This window comes from Rhipicephalus sanguineus, unplaced genomic scaffold (assembly GCF_013339695.2).
Source record: "Rhipicephalus sanguineus isolate Rsan-2018 unplaced genomic scaffold, BIME_Rsan_1.4 Seq231, whole genome shotgun sequence".
NCBI classification, from domain to species: domain Eukaryota; kingdom Metazoa; phylum Arthropoda; class Arachnida; order Ixodida; family Ixodidae; genus Rhipicephalus; species Rhipicephalus sanguineus.
Window position 1 is genome coordinate 42,985 of NW_023614823.1, and position 17,017 is coordinate 60,001.

Consider the following 17,017-nt stretch of genomic DNA (forward strand, 5'->3'; position numbering starts at 1 on the left):
GCCATCACTTCGACCTGTCCACAAGGGTTCCCCGCCACATTAACACCTGAGAACCACTGGCGTAGAGAGTCAGTCAACCGCTTGTAATCATCATATATTGTATTCGTAATGTATCCTTCATCATGTATTGGGCATTAAGAATATCCTTGCGTCTTCTCATCTGCCTCATCTTGTCTGCCCTGAGAATATAGCGATGTGTTATATTTGTGTAAAGAGCAAACAAGACGGTTTAATGGTCTATTTCACCCAGACTCACGATGCGAAAGAGTTCCTGGCATGGGGTCGCCATGCTGATGGCATGCATGCGGTTTGCACCGGCTGTGAACCAAGGCCCTCGTACCTCATCTGCATGGGCGACGCTGGAAGGAGACAAGCAGATGATTACTATTCATGATGGGGAATTACAGACCACCGACTTTTCCGGCGACTCAGCGCGGACGCCTGTAGCGTGGGCGACATTTCAAGACGACATAGAAGAGAGCGGGTTAGTTTTATCATTCTTCCTTCGTATTTTCATCCTCGGTGATCACTATGAGGTGTAATGCAACTTTTATTTCTTTCCTGGATGTAGTTTTTGAGGTAGAGTGTGGAGCTGCAGTTACACGTGTCTCGATGGAGCAGAGCGCTTGAAGATTAGGCAATATGTAATAACAGATGTCCAAGTGTGCATTTGCAGCCTAGTTTTTTACTTAGCTAGCTGTTGATTTTTAGCAGTGAAGCTGTTTAAGCTTGGCAAACGAGCGGTTCGCCTGGATGAGAAACTATCATCATGAACGGCGCCCGCTCTCTTTGTAGTCTTCTGCTTCGCTCCACGAACACTTGTGCTCGGCGTGCGCTCTGCCGCTGTGTCAATTTATCCAGCGTGGAGTGTAATAACACCGATGAGCGACATAACGACTGCAGAGAGACAGAAAGAAAGAGCTAGAAAGAAAGAAGAGAAAGCTAGATTGAAAGAAGGAAAGAAAGATAATTAAAAATACAAAGACACAGAAACAAATAGACAGGGAGAGGAGGAGACGCATAATAGAAACAAAAAAGAGATAGAAAGAACAGAGAGCAAGAGTGAAAGAGAGAGAAACAAGGAGAAAGAAAGAAAAGAATGAGAAAGCGAAAAATTACACCACCTCCCGCTAAAGGGGACCATGAGGCGATGCGAAGCCGGAGCACTTGCACGATCGCGTTCCGTTGGCGTTCGTTGGGCATGCTACCGACCTCGCGTCGTGGAACGCGAAGAGGGACGCTACGCGCGTCGTATCTTCCATCTAGCCTGGCCGTTAATTCTCACAGGGCGAGCGGGGAACGCGGTCGATAGGCGGGCGAGAGGGAGGCAGCGTGGGAGAGGAGAGAGAAGCGGAGGGGACGCGCATGCGCTCGAGATCATCGCGGCGTTGCGCAGGAGAGCATTTCGGCATGTCTAGCCCGCGTTTCAAAGGAAGAGTGGAAAGGGGGAGGGGAGATGGTGAGTGGAGAGGAGGTGTGTGGAGAGGGTATGCGCATGCGCAGTAAGGGTGGTCACGCCGCACACCACCACCACCGGATTGAGCTCCGCCTTAAGATACTTCGCATCTAAAATAGAAAGGGAGAGAAAGAAAGGGAATAAAGATAAAATGATGGAAAGAGCAAGACAGAGAGAGAAATGTATATAGAGAGAAAGAAATCGAAAAAAAAAACAAAAAGCGATAGAAAAACAAAGAGAGACAGGAAGAAAGAAAGAGAAAAATAAAAAGAAACGAGGAAGGCCGCCCAGCTCCGACTTGGTGCCAGCCTGGCGACACTAGTGCAAGCTGCGGTAGCAAGCTCCGTTAACTTTTTTTCGCCAGTGTACGTATTAATGAGGTGGTCGAATACGTGACACCCAAAGCTCAACGTCCACGACGCTTTTTCCAGCTCCCGCAGTCTCTCGTAGCATGCAGCTCCGCGATAATGGACCTGAGTCATTCGTACCAATAATTTAGTAGGATCTCGTGTTCAGGTGTGCAATTACCCATCAATTTGCAGTAGTCTATAGAAATACGAGTTTATTTCTCATCCCAGTCAAGGACCACATACAGCAGGTCGCTTACGCAGCGCAACGGTGAGACCTTATCCGACAGTAAGATCGACCACGTGTGACCACATCTCCTTGATTCAAAGGATGAAAATATCGTGTGGTGATGTGTGTGTCGTGGACACGGACGACGGGATTATGGTATCTACCATGTATATCACTGAAAGCATCTCACCGGCGCGGGCAGGTGGATGGCTACACACTTCGTGGGTTAGTTGCGATGACGCAACCACTGTAGTCGTCGTCGGAAATTTGAATGCGGACGTGTCGGGAATGAAGAGGGTGTGGTTTAGGTGTTTCGTGTTGGACGTTTAGGTCGCTATAACACATCGCTGCGACACAACCGGCGCATTCAACTAAGGTGTAAATCAGCGGCGCACGTGCGTCCACTTCACATTATCAAAGGATGTGTCCGCAGCTACGAGTATCCCGATCAGTGCATGTCTAGCGGCCTAAATCAATTATGACCGTCTTTGCTACGTGACAATGAGTTATGCAATGAAGTCTTTAGCAAAATTTTTCTCATCGCAACGTCTACAACTCCACTGGTCTTCAAGCTTCGCCGGGAGGATTGGTTCTTCATTTTTGGTTGATAGACTGTTACTTTCCACTCTCCCGCTTATTTGATAACCCCACTTCGTCCTATTCGGACTAAAACGCTGCGATGACGACGACCTGCGTTTCTTCTCATGAGAAAGAGGACAAGAATGACAGCTTCAGCGCTGGTGTCGTTCTCTCACATGTTCTTGTCTCGGTTTACACAGGAATTTTGAATGATACATATGGACCAACTAGCTCGTCTTTTCGTCTTACTTCACTGGATAGTTCGCACTAGAACTCATGGCTGGCCTTGATTTCATGGAGTTTCTAGAGGAGATCACTACGTTGGCACGAGAAAAACGTTAAGGCACATGAAATTAACGCCACGAGCAACACATTCGTATTAGTTTACGGCGACAGTGGCGCACGTGTGTCCAAGATTACCGCTATAGAGTGGACGTGCTCTTAAAGATAAGCACTGACCCATGGTGTGCCACTCCCGTATATTTTGGATCTTTTTGCGAGCCATTCTCGCTTGGAAATCAGTGCTCTTGGTGTTGATTTCATGCGCCTTACTATTTCGAAATTTTCAAGCAGCGGCCTTCTCTATTCATATATATGAGAAGCATCGTCCAATATTATATATTCATATGTGTATCTGATCATACAGGAACGAAATAATTAAGTTATCGCTACTTGAGAAACTTTTTTCGAGGTATACCAAGTGCTCCTACGTTGCAGCTTGGGTATTGATGAGTAGTTTGAACAAGCATCAACGTGCTTTTCGGGACGCACATCGCAATTTTCTTTTACCATCCAGGTGGTCGTATCTTCAAGTGGAGAGCAATGAGCGCGTGCCTGACGATATACAAGCCTACGCAGCCGGAGCGCTGGAAGCTCACCTTACTCGTCGACGGTTACAACAGCACTGGACGAACCTTTTCGCGGATTACTGTGAAAATCAGGCAGAGTATTGCCGTAAGCTTGAACAATTCTTTTTGCAGAACATCAAGTACACACTAGAACAAGGCCATCAACGCAGGCACGACGACTCATTCTGGAATATGGTACAGTTTTCGATGTGTTTTCTGTATAACATTTCCGGTATCTTTTATTCGTGAATGTCGCCAGCCACGGTTGTCTGGTGGTTATGGCGCTCGACTGCTGACCTGAAAGGCTGACCTGCTGACCTGCTGACCTGAATGGAGGCAAAAATGTTTGAGGCCCGTGTACTTACATTTAGGTTGACGTTAAAGAACCCCAGGTGGTAGAAATTTGCGGAGCCCTCCAGTATGGTGTCTCTCATAATGATATCGTGGTTTCGAGACTTAAACCCCTGATATTATTAATAATTCGTGAATGTCCTCTCGTGGAGGTACCGAATACGTGGTTTTATCTGACTCATGAGGCAATTTTCTCATTTTGACAAAGATTGTTCAATGATATTCACACTCGCACTATTGTTGAGGTGAAAATTTTTTCCCTACCAGCTAACTCGCTATCACTCGCCACAACAAGTTCCGCCACATGCTAGCACCTATTGTACTGCTGCCACAGTTGTACTCACAGTGACGTAGCTTTGGGATATCTGTTCAGCGGAGGGTGAAGCAAATTGCGTCTAGCTTACCTACGCGTCAGTTACGTTTTCTGGCGGCCTGCTCTGGACTTTATGGAGGCTGTTTGGGAGTGGTTGAAGGGTTTTCAGGAAGAGAGAGCGTCGTAAGGCCCTGTGCTGCAAGGTCTGGCTCTCGATCGAAAACCTGTGCAGAGCCATGGGTGATTACGTTCTCCGGCAGTGCGAGTGATAAAGGCATGCCCGAGGATGGCCTGTACTCTGCAGGCTAAGTCAGGGCCGTTATCAGGGCACTTTGACGAGATCATCCCGGAATCGTGGCAATAACAAAACAATATCATCCTCGCAACCGCTGAAAACATCAAACGCAGCCTCTGGCCCCCAACTCTTTGTAGATGAGCGCATTACATACGTTAGTTACTAATCAAACAAGTTGCAAAAATATTCTTCCCAGTTCCTAACGTTTCTTCGCAATGTCACAGAAGCTGTAACTTCTAGTACGCTGAAGTTTTATTTGTCATTTTGTCATATTTATAATAGTTCGGATGCTCGCGACTCCGGCGACTTGCGTAAAAATTGGTCTACGCAAGGGGCCCCAAGCTCACCTCAGCTATCGCGCCACAGCCACCGAACAGTCTACCGCAAGGGCCTGGGCAGTGAAGAAGTTTGGAGCGGAGGGCCATATCTATTATATGTTTGATTTCTCACGGGGCTTTGATGTCCGCATTCGAAAAAAATATTGATACCGAACTCCACAACTACTCGCACATGGCGACGCCGGTTCCGAAACACACTTTTCTTCTTTTTTTTTTGTTTTGTATTAACGACAGAGTGTATATTTATGTGTGTTGGCCATTACTAGCAGATTTAAGCTTTGTTTTGTATTAACGGCAGAGTGTATACTTATGTGTGTTGACTATTTTTGTCTTGGATATGTTATGCAACAGTTGCTGTTTCTTTTTTTTTTAACATCACCGTGTGTACACATGTATGTGATTGTTGAATATGTTGTTTTGACTGTTATGTCTTGACTGTTACGCTAAGTTGTATATTGTATATGATTAGAAATGTGGACAATATGTACTTTATCTTTATGGACCCTATGTACTCCAAGAGCTAAAGAGTAGCCGGCGCCTTATTTGTGCGCCAACATCTCCTTACATCATGTCAATAAAAAAAAACACTTTTCTTCAATGTTTATGTTTCAACACGTGGCGACCGCATGGGGCGCCGCACGAAAACGCGCTGAATTTATGCCTGGCAGCTCGTGGCTGCTACGAGAGAAGAAATGTCCGCATTAACTTCTTGTGCGGAGACGATGATTATGGCCGATCGCAAGTGTTCATCGTGTAGTTTACTTTTTCACCTTCAGAATGAAGAACAGGTGCTCGCACAAGAAGGTACTTCTGAACATGGCGCTGATCCTATAGTAGCCTGTCTACGTTGCGCCCGGCCGTGGCGGGCCGGGCGTTTTAGATTGCTGGCTTTTGCTCATATTGTTATTACCATTATATATTCAGTTATGAAGCGAACCATATAAATTCGCTCTGCACAGTGGAGGATAAGAAAAAGGGAACCAATCAAATACTCCGCTTACTTGTGACTTGAGGTCTGCGTTCATTTTATTTGCAGGTGTACCTTCATTACAAGCAAATGACGGGTCTCAGCGATGCATGGGAAAATCAAACTCTCGATGTTTCACGAGAGATACAAGGAGTCCCGCGAGTTTTGTGAGTAACTGCAAGTTCATTTGATATCTAGTAATTCTTTGCGCATTATTTCTCGTGTCTGCGTAAAGTCGCCACTTTGTTGCTACTCGCACAACAGAGAAGCATTCCCATACCCATTATGTGTCGTACAATTCTGAGCAGCGCCCCTCAGCATCACTTCCGTTTACAATTATATTTCATTGCAATCCCAACGTCAGGATCGAATTTAGCTTTATCGTAACCTTGAAGTTCGCGAAACACATGTCTATTGAGAGAAATGGTGAATAGGCTAGTAAATTTTGCAATTAAGATGTATATATTGTTTATTGTAGTACTCAAAACTACTCAAAGCATTTGTCGAGCAACATTTCAGGCTTTTTGTATTAGTTTTGTCAAAATTTCAAAATAGAGAACGAAATTTTTCATAGGTCAAAGTGTACTCCTCAGAATTCACCAGAAAATACCCTTCAATAGTTATGATAAAGAGCCCGAAAGTTGAAAAACAGAATAATCGAGAAAGTGACTGATTATTCTGTATCTCATCGCGGGTTCTTCGCATCCTAATATAGAAATCCTAACCTATCTGCGGCTCACAGTGTATTTACAGCGCGAAAAGCGAGAGACAAAAGAAGAAACACTACACAGGACAAGCGCTGACTGCCAACTACAACATTTATTGCGCATAACCCATGCTTAAATAACATCGCTGCGTACCACGTGAACATAAGGGGGCGAAAAGGTAAAAACGTATTACAAAAACCAAACAAACAAACTGTCGTAACTATCATCGTATGCCCAGATAGTCTATCTCTTTTTGAATTAAGCTGATTGAGGCCTGAGCGACGCACACACCTGACAGAGAGCTTATATGCACAGCCCCCACGATTTGCCGCTGCGTCTGCCCCCTGTGTCGATACAGAATGGCCGTGTTACCAAATAAATGCACACAACCACAATCGCGACAGTGCAGCGATAGGTGCGAGCTAGCTTGGCCTTTTAGGGAATTATTGTGCTCACGCAGACGCACATTAATGCAGCGCCCCGTCTGCCCAATATACACACGGTCACACGAAAGTGGAATCGAGTACACTGCGGAAGCACAGCAAGGAATGTACTTTTTTTACGTGTCTTATCTGACATGCACTTTCCCGTGTGTTCGACCTGTTAGCAATGCGCCGGTCAACCCTCGCACAAAGTTTGCCCAGCTTATTGGGGGCAGGAATGACAACATCAACATTGTAGCAATAGGTGACCTTTGTGATGCAATGGGTCAGGCCATGCACGTAGGGGAGGACTGCCGTTCTTTATTGCTGCTCACGCTCACACCCACCACTTGCCCTTGTTCCGCCCTTCTTGATGTCTTTCACCAGCTTTTCTGCAGCGAAAGAAAGCCTTTCCTCTGGAAAGCCGGACCTCCTCACTTTTGAAGCCTGCGAATTCAGGCAATGGGACATCATGTGAGGACATGGTTTTGTGAGTGCCGAGCGGAAACACGACATTACTATGGCATTCTTTACCAGCTTTGCGTGGCTCGAGGTATAATTCAGCAACGGTTTTACTGACCTTGGGGCGTACTGCCAACACACATGCGTGGGGCAGAACTTTAGGCGCAGGTCTAGAAACTGGGTGCACCCTTCGCTCATGCGCTCAGACGTGAAGTTGAGGCCAAGCTCATTTTCAAAAATCGACAAAATCTGTTTGGCAGATGAGTCCTGGTGGCTGTCGCTCATTATAATTAAAAAATCATCAACATACCGAAACACTTTTGTTGTTATGTATGCTTTCTTCAACAGCTCGGTCAAGCTTGCTTAAGTAAATGTCACTCAGCAAGGGGGCAACTCGGGATCCAATGCAAATTCCCGCCTTCTGCAAAAAGCATTTGCCGTCAAAGGAAATATTCATACATCCTAAATAAAAGCAACAAGTTCCAGGAGCCTTTCAACAGAAATCCCGCTACTTGATCTGAAAATCATTTCATAATTATCATTTATGATGCACTGCTGGAGAGCGGACATGAGGTGATCGTGCTGAAGTGAATAGAACAAGTCTTCGACATCTATGCTCATTGCTGCACTACTCTTCGGATCAGATTGGGACAAAAATTCCACAACTGCCAGAAAACTTGAAATTAGGAAAGGATCAGGAACAGACAGTGAAGAAAGACACTTCTGGATGTATCCTGAAGCACAATGTTGCCACGTATCGCGTTCTGTGACGATAAGACGAAACGGGAGATCCAGTTTGTGCGTTTTGGCCGTGAAAAAACTTCAAGCTGCAGATTGCTAGACTTTTTGACTGCTTGCGCAGTTCTTTCTAGATTTATTTCTTGCAGCAGTGCTACAGCTTCGCGCTTCCTTTGAGCCAGTTTTTCAGTAGATTCCCTAAAATTCTTTTTAACAGCTGCTAAGGCCTTCTGCCCAAATGCGTTACCGGAGATAACAACAAAGAAACCCTCCTTATCCGACGTGAGCAATCTAAAGTTATTCTGCACAAGGAAATCAGTCAAACGTCGTAACTGGCTCTGCCTGCCAGGCCTTCCAGCGCACTTTTGGACAGCGTCCATACACTCACTGATGCAGCGCTGCTTTTCACCCTCCGGTACCTGACGGCTGACGTCGCGAGCCAAGGCCACCTTTTCCATGGGCGTCAGACGAGGCTCGAAGCACTGTTCAAGTCCCAGTTGCAGAATGTTGCTGTAGCACTCCGGCAGATGAACATCACCCACGGTCACCACACTGCCCTGGGCTGTCGATGTCTTCCTTGAAGGGAGCGTCGGCCTGACGAGGCTCCAAAGGGCCTCCGTTGCCAGGTCGGCAGTCCTGCTCTAATCTCTGTAGGGCTTGTTTCTTATTCCTTTGCCGTTCATTCCTCCACACTGGGCACCGAGAGAGTCCTTATAGAACCGTCCCTGGCGCCACCATTCCGAACAGAGGATGCGACAAAAACGCCGCGAGTGCCCTACTGTCGGCTGCAGCCAACCACACAGTGCTTGGATGTCGGTGGGACCAGTGCCATGCCTGACGTGCCACGATGCAGTCCGGGCCCTCACGACACAAACGGCGATGAGCGATGTCAACACAGCTGAGTTAGCGGCATAGGAGATAAAACACGGAAAAAGGCCCGATGTACAAGAAATGAAGTTCAAAAGAGTGCTAAGCCGGGCTAGTTGGTAAGTGTTCATAGTGGATTTACAGCACGAAAAACGAGAGACAAAAGAAGAAATACTACACAGGACAAGCGCTGACTGCCAACTACAACATTTATTGCGCATAACCCATGCTTAAATACCATCGCTGCGTACCACGTGAACATGAGGGGGCGAAAAGGTAAATACTTATTACAAAAACCAAACAAACAGAAACTGTAGTAACTATCATCGCATGCCCAGAGAGTTTCTCTTTTTGAATTAAGCTGATTGAGGCCTGAGCAACGCACACATCTGACAGAGAGCTTATATGCGCAGCCTCCACGATTTCCCGCTGCGTCTGCCCCCTGTGTCGATACAGAATGGCCGTGTTACCAAATAAATGCACACAACCACAATCGCGACAGTGCAGCGATAGGTGCGAGCCAGCTTGGCCTTTTAGGGAATTATTGTGCTCACGCAGACGCACATTAATGCAGCGCCCCCTCTGCACAATATACACAAGGTCACACGAAAGTGGAATGGAGTACACTGCGCAAGCACAGCAAGGAATGTACTTTTTTACGTGTCTTATCTGACATGCACTTTCCCGTGTGTTCGACCTGTCAGCAATGCGCCGGACAGCCCTCGCACAAAGTTTGCCCAGCTTATCGGGGGCAGAAATGACAACATCAACATTGTAACGAGAGGTGACCTTTTTGATGCAATGGGTCAGGCCATGCACGTAGGGGAGGACTGCCGTTTTCTTTTGCTGCTCACGCTCACACCCACCATCTGCCCTTGTTCCGCCCTTCTACCGGATCTTCTACCGTTCTCATCTCATTGCTCTAAGTTGTAAAACGCGCCATTTCAATGACCGTCATGACGAATGCCTGAGGTCGTTCCTGTCCTCACCATGTCGCCTGCAGTTTTACTCATCAAGTTCACTGATTTGGAAATACAGGTTCTCCAGCGCCATTCTTGTAGTGGTTCACAGAAGTGATTCACGAGAATCCCGCACCCAAAGCTAGCTAACGCAGAACTCAAGAGAGAGGAAAACGTCTGTGATCCTCTACTTGCACGGGGTTTCCCACATAAAGGAAACAGGCGGCTTCGCGCAGGGGAGGGAGAGGGGTTTATTTTGGGAGGGAGAGGGGTTTAAGCGTAGACAGGCAGGCAGCAATTTGGCGTTACATTGCGCACGCTGCGCTTGCACTTGTATTATAGCCCCAAGAGAGCTTAACGGGCTCTAGAAACGGCGCTCTTCCAGCTTTCGCTGTGACTGTGCTGCGGTTTCAGCGCAGGCCTGGCGTTTTTTTCACACTATTTACAGTATTCAACAAGAAAAACTCTATTCTAGCGCGAAGATGACAAGAGTTTATTACGTGCATTCTGGAATGCCCAACGGCCACCAAAACACAGGAGAAAACATTTACTTTTGATTATTCATCTCTCTAAAGGATTTTGTGTGAATTTTCATAGAATGAGAACGTTTGACACCAAACGGTGTTGGTACTATTTCATCCTGACCAAAGTCATGACAAAAAGAATGTTGTATTTATTGAATGCCACAAATGAGAGCGATGTATTCATTTGAAGATTCGCTGTCAGAGAGCAAGGCGGTATTTAGAACAAGGTGTCTCCTAGCAAGGATTAGCTGAGTCCCCATATCAGTGAATCCAATAAAAGACAAAGAAATGAGATGAGCCAGTAGAAATAGTGTAAGAGAACAAAAAGTTCAAACTATTATTAGTTATGCTGTTTCCCTCCTAGAGAATATTATCATGCGTTTTACACCTTCCCTAAGGGGTAATGCGTGATATGTGTAATATGTGGTATATGAATTTGCATGATCTGTTTTTTTGCCTGAAATAAAGCAATTTGGTGTGGTATCTGTTGGCGTCAACCGAATAATACTAGCTTGTGAATTTATGATAACAATAATTTCTAGAGTTTAACGTCCCAAAACCACAATTTCACTATGAGAGACGTCGTAGTGAGACGCCGTAGAGAGGCCGCAGATTTAGGTACACGTTGATGAACACCAGATTGTCGTGAACTTGTATACTACCCGTGGCTACTTAGATATCTACGCGGATATAAGGGATTAGATGACACATTGTGAATTCTGCGCGCGGCCGAATACCTCCAATATGCAGTTATGAGGGCACGACCTGTCAGTTATACGATTTCTACAAGACCTATGTATTCTCCTTCCGCAGCTCGAATGTATTGGTTTAGTGAGCACCCCACAGTCAGAGCACCAACATGCGCACATCGGTCAGTAGTTCAGAACCTCAGTCTGCGCGGAGCTTGAACGCGATAGCGTTAAAGAGCTCACTTCGCAGAAATTCCGGCGTTGGCGCTGGCGTCGGTGTCGGCGCTGGTGACGACCTCCTTGGTTGCGAGCGAAAAATCATCTTCTCCCTGACCGAAAAATTGAGAAATATGCAAATAAATTAAATAAAAATTTTCGGGTTCGCGCGAGAATCGAGCCAAGGCCGTCTGTGTGGCAAGGATGTGTTCTACCAAAGAGCCACGCCATTTCTTGAAACTGCTTTGGAATAAAAAGCACCATATGAATGTTGTGCAGTGGAAGTAGTCTCCTTGACGCATGCAATACTGCGTGGCAGAAGCGCAGAATCGCGCAAGGCGTCAAAAGATGTTAATTGCGCAACGAGTGGGTGTGTTAAAGGTTCAATTCCAAAGCGCTGCGAAAAATTTAGTCATCATCATGAGCAAAAGCATCAACTAAGTGGACAGCTGCGTAGGTTCGCGAGTTGCCTTACGGACGCGTAGTGGGCCCTTCGCTGATTCGCCAAAGGAATAATTATGGCGTAGTGCGCGCTTAACAAGTGTACTTTCAGTAGGAATTGGAGGATAGATTGAAAAGGACAATGTTACGGGCAATGTCGTTCGTTTTCTTACGGCACGGTTGAGGCATGCACCGAGAGCCGAAGCCAGGCAAGAAATGGAGGAGGCGGTGAGCACCGGGGCTCGATTACGCTATCGTGTTCTTCTATTGCAGGTGAAGCTCAAGTGTCGTCCAAGTTTTAGGGGCGTAGCTCCTCTTAGTCTAACCTTGTCACGTCTCCGTTGTCCGGCGTATCTCCCGGCAGCCGGCAGTAAACGGCAGTACCTGTCGGGTGGTGGTGGTGGTGGTGGTGGTGTGCGGCGTGACCACCCTTACTGCGCATACCCTCTCCACACACCTTCTCTCCACTCCCCCTCACCATTCTCCATGTCCTCTACCCCTCTCCCATTTCCCTCTCCACTCACCCTGTCCCCTTCCCCTCTCCCATAACCAGTCTTAAAAAACCCGCATTTCCCCGAAGGGGAGTATGAGGAAGTGCGAAGCACGGGGTGATGCTATGAGGGGGCACGCGACTAAACTGCAGAGCCGAGCGAAGGAGACGGCAGCGAGAGAGCACGCGCCAGCCGACCCACGGAGGTCTGGCCGTTTTTAAGTGCAAAGCACTTTTACTGATGATGATGATCTGTCTTCCGAACTCGTTCCAAAGAACCCGCAACGCGTTCAACTTGTTGGCGGCGATGCGCACGCCCGAGATGGGGTTGTTGTCGAACCACAGTCGATCGCACACCGCGCAGCTATATCCGAAGCTGCGGTCCAGGAAGTCTCGCTTGAAGCGCGCGTCCGGCCGATCGAATTCGAGGGCCCGCGCTCGCTCACGCATCGTGCGTCCCCGCGCCAGATCGGCTTCGGGGTGCTCGGCTCGCTTCGCACGCTTTCGTTCGGCGTCTCGCCGCCGGCCTTCATCACCACAGGCAATGCGCGGGGCGCGCTCAGCCACGGAGCGGAGGGCGGAGCGCGCGCAGTCACGTGGGGCGTGACGTCGCTGCGCCGTTGCTACAGACGCTCCTCTCCGCTCCTCGCGCCGTTGCTATGGGACGGCGGATTCAGGGTCGCTTATAAAGTGCATTCGCACTTAAAAACGGAGAGGGCGTGCACACATGAAGGCTCCCTAAAGACAATGCGCTGCGACAGTACGTGATATGTATCGCCCTCTCCTCTCCTGCGCTTCCCCCTCTTTTTCCTCTCCTACGGCCCCTCCCCCCCTATCTTGCCTCGCGGCGCAGCGTCGCGAGGCAGCGTCTTGATTGAAAAAACCGACCGCTCGCGCTGCACAACCGTTCACTGACCACCCCGTATATATAGTCACTGGATTTTGACCACCAACGTAGTGCGTGTGTGCGATTTCTCCTGTGCGTGATTAAACAATGAAAATTCACAGCGTACATGTAAAATTAAAGTGAGCTGCAAGTCGTCATAAGTCTCATCGAACCTTTAGCATAAACACGCCCGATCTCACGTCGGTGATGATGTACTGGGCAGAATTCACGGAAGATTCACGATTTACCGATGAACCTCCGCAGCTTCGCCCCCTCATCATCATTCACTCCGTGGATATGGGGTTTTTTTTCGGACGTCTTCCGTCACCTGAACTTTGAGCACAGGACAAAACAGGAAGTTGCACACTTTCGTTCCGCTCCACTGTCCGCCGCAGAATGGCCAGTTAGAGAATTCTGGTTATGGCGACCGCAGGCTTGAGTATAGGACACCAGGTTCAGTAGTACTTTCGCGAACATTTGCCCAGTCTGTTGACAGGTGTGTCGACAGGTATGGGAGAAGGTGTCTTGGGTGGACTTCTTGAATAAGCAAATGCTAGAGTGTATGAAGTAGACGAGGAACTGATGCTTGGGAGAAGCTGTGGATGATTTCGGACGAGAACGCTGTTGAATGTTTGTACCACATAAGAGCGTATCCTATGAGCAGGATTCAGAACTCTAACTCACACTTTGGCATCCTGCACCCCCACTTCTTCACTTTCCTTCAGAGCGCGGGGATTTTCCGAAGCATGTTGGGCATTCAAATTTATTGCCTCGACTTCTCGTTGCCTTCTGTCCCAGTCTTCCAAAGAGTTAGCCTAACTTCAGCCCGGTTTTTCGAGCGTGGGCACAAATGCCACTTCTCACACCATGTCGAGACACTCTGCTGGTAAGGGTAATGCCCTGAAACGCGTCAGCCCAGCACTACGCAAGCAATACCGCAAACACGACAGTCGCGTTACAAGAGCCCCTCTTCTCCCAACCTTTGTTTACATAACCTCGAGGGCGCGACTACTCAGTTGTATCATTCCTACGCGCCCACTGCAGTAGGACTTGTCTGGATTTTCTACGTATGCCCCGCGTACTTTGAGTCACATATATGCCGAGTTCTTTTTGAAATCCACCTTCGTAAAACCCTCCTTTTACTTGCCCTTTATACTTAGCCCTCTGAGGCAGCAGACTCCTTATATGCCACAAATGCGTGATGGTGCTACGCGCGGCATATCACAAGTACACGTGACTAACTTAAGATATACGAAACAGCACTTAGCTGACTTCCTTAGCAAAAGAACAATTCATGTTGCCAGTAATCGAAGCAGTCTCCGCTTGAAGGCTGGTTACTTACACTGGCACACTTGTAAAACTATCATCATCTGATCTCGACGCTGACATTCTTTCAGTTCAGGCGCCATTCGGGAAAGAGTTTATTAACTGCTTGCTCACAACACCATTGAGCCATATAGACAACCTTTGCGTCACCAGATGTGTTAATGCGTTGGTTGTGCATACACGTGTCAATGTACATTAACGCTTATTTGTCATCATATCGCTAGAAACTGCTGCAACTTTTGTTTCCGCTGCTAAAAGCACCGCTAATGCACACGAGATGCAAATGCTTTAGCAGCAAGTTCGTTAATATTTTGTAAATCTTGTCACAGTCCCGAAATGCCGCCGTCGGGGGACAAGTTTGCATTTCCGAGAAATAATGTCTCAGGGGACTAGACGTAAACGGCCAGTATTGAAATGCACATTGGTACATTTATTGAACAGCTTTCCATCAATGCAACATTTTTGCGGTCGCACCGTTTGGTCAGGGGGAAAGAGTTTCAGCGCTATCTTAGCGCAAGCCGTCTTTTCTCACAATTGACTAACAACCTTGACTTACTTTGGAAATGATTAGCTGATCTACAGCTTCAGTGAGTCGTGACAACGCGGCGCTGCGTCCACAATTAACTTATAGGAATACGTATTTTGTACTCAGTAGGCAACAGTATCCGTTGTGTTGACAGGTTGTCTTCCCCGAGTTTATTTTCCATGAAACGACAGTAAGACATCACGTACTTTTTTTACTGATGGCATCCCCGTAGTCATGTGCTTGGTCAACTTAATGAGATTTCACTTAAGGCGAAAGTTTTCTCGTGAAAACAACGCCTTATGTATTTCAGGTACTTAGGTGCAACTTCTAGAAGTAAGTTTCCATAGAAGTGAGCGTAATATATTGAGGAAGTCTTGTCATTGATTAGCATAAGCAAGTGATAACATTTAAATGCGAAGCATTTGTCAGCCAACTTCTCCGACGTTGAGTGTATCTATCTATTTGTCTATCTATCTATCTAGCCGCATACGACTTTGTGCTCTCCTGCCCGTTTCGTTAATGGGATGTATACCAAAATTGACATGGCATAACATGACTGTACGACGAACATATATGACATGTCATAACACGAAAATCACATGTATGTCATGCAGAGCATGGTTTTCATGACATGGTCTCGGAGAGGTCGCGGCTGTTTTATTAAATGGATATATACGAAAATTGGTATCATAAAAGATTTCTGTATGACGAACATACAGAAGAAGTGGTAACGCGGACATTATGATATGCACGTCATTTTCGACATGACAAACCTGCCATGCTCATATTGCGCTCGCGGCTGGTTCGTTAGCTTGATATGTGCCAAATTTGGTATTATGTGACGTGACTGCATGACGAACCTAAATGACAGGTGGCAGCATGATAATCATGACATGCATGTCATGTAGGGCATGATTTCCATGCCACGCTGGTCGCGGCCGGTTCGCTAGCTTGACGTACACCAAAACTAGTATTGCGTGACGTGACTGTATGACGAACATAAATGACAGGTGGTAACATGGCAATCGTGATATACATATGTTGGGCATGATTAATGTGTCCACTAATGGTGCGCTCGCGGCCGGTTCGCTAGCTTGACCTACACCGAAACTGGTATTGCGTGATGTGACTGTGTGACGAACAGTGCGTGATGAACACAAATGACAGGTTATGCATTATATGTACCAGAATATACGTTTCATTTGCTTGACATATGCCATATTGTAAATGTCCACATGTGTGCATGAGAAACAGCGATATATAGTGGGTCAGATGCCATGACATGAATGACTTCATTTGCCTCAAAGACAAAGAAAGCGTTGTATTCATCTATCTGCTCGTTCCTTCGCATTACATCGATTCCCACAGCGCGTGGGATCTGCCGAATTTTTTTAGTAAAAGAGGCACATATGGTTATGTTGAGATGTTCATGTGGCCTTAAGAGGGACATGTCTACGATCACCAATGTATTGCCCGCCCTAGTTCGTAAGAGTCGCGTTACATCGGGCTATTCATGGACGCGTTATTCTTGGGACATTTTTGCGTATTCTTTATAGGAGAAGAGGGGACAGGCTCGGCATGGGCTTCCATTGAATTGCAACTGCAATTTCTCTTTGAGACAGAAACCTAGCAGCAAAATGCACTTATGACACATTTTGGCAGCCGCCTTTGTCATTTCCTGGGCAATTATAACATTCGATAAACTAACCCGATCCTTGCAATAACTCCGTTGCCCCTCTATGCTTCATTTCAGCTATATGAACGTTTTGGATAACATTTACGATTTGGAAAGTGTGCTTGGGAGGAAGAAAGACCTGAACTCGATCGCACAGACCCTGGCCTGCACTGCGCTCGTGAAGATTGTTGGTGACTTCGATGACTTGTACATGGCTCACGACACGTGGTTCCTTTACCGTGGAATGCTGCGTGTACAAAAGATGTACATATTTCCTTGGCACCGCACTGCGTCGGATACTACGCCAGGTATGAAAAGCGCAGACACATTCTATTATTTTTGTTCGTTTGTTTCAGTCACGCCGTG

At 47.0% G+C, this 17,017-nt stretch overlaps 1 protein-coding gene across 1 annotated transcript; it reads left to right on the forward strand.

Moving 5' to 3' along the window:
* Positions 1-268: 268 nt before the first annotated feature.
* On the forward strand, positions 269-16,959 carry LOC125756597 (putative phospholipase B-like 2; the record flags this gene model as incomplete). Its single annotated transcript, XM_049411489.1, has 4 exons — positions 269-484; positions 3,408-3,654; positions 5,793-5,890; positions 16,730-16,959. Coding segments are annotated over exons 1-4 (772 nt in total), but the record flags the coding sequence as incomplete, so codon positions are not given.
* Between the last annotated feature and the right edge of the window lie 58 nt (positions 16,960-17,017).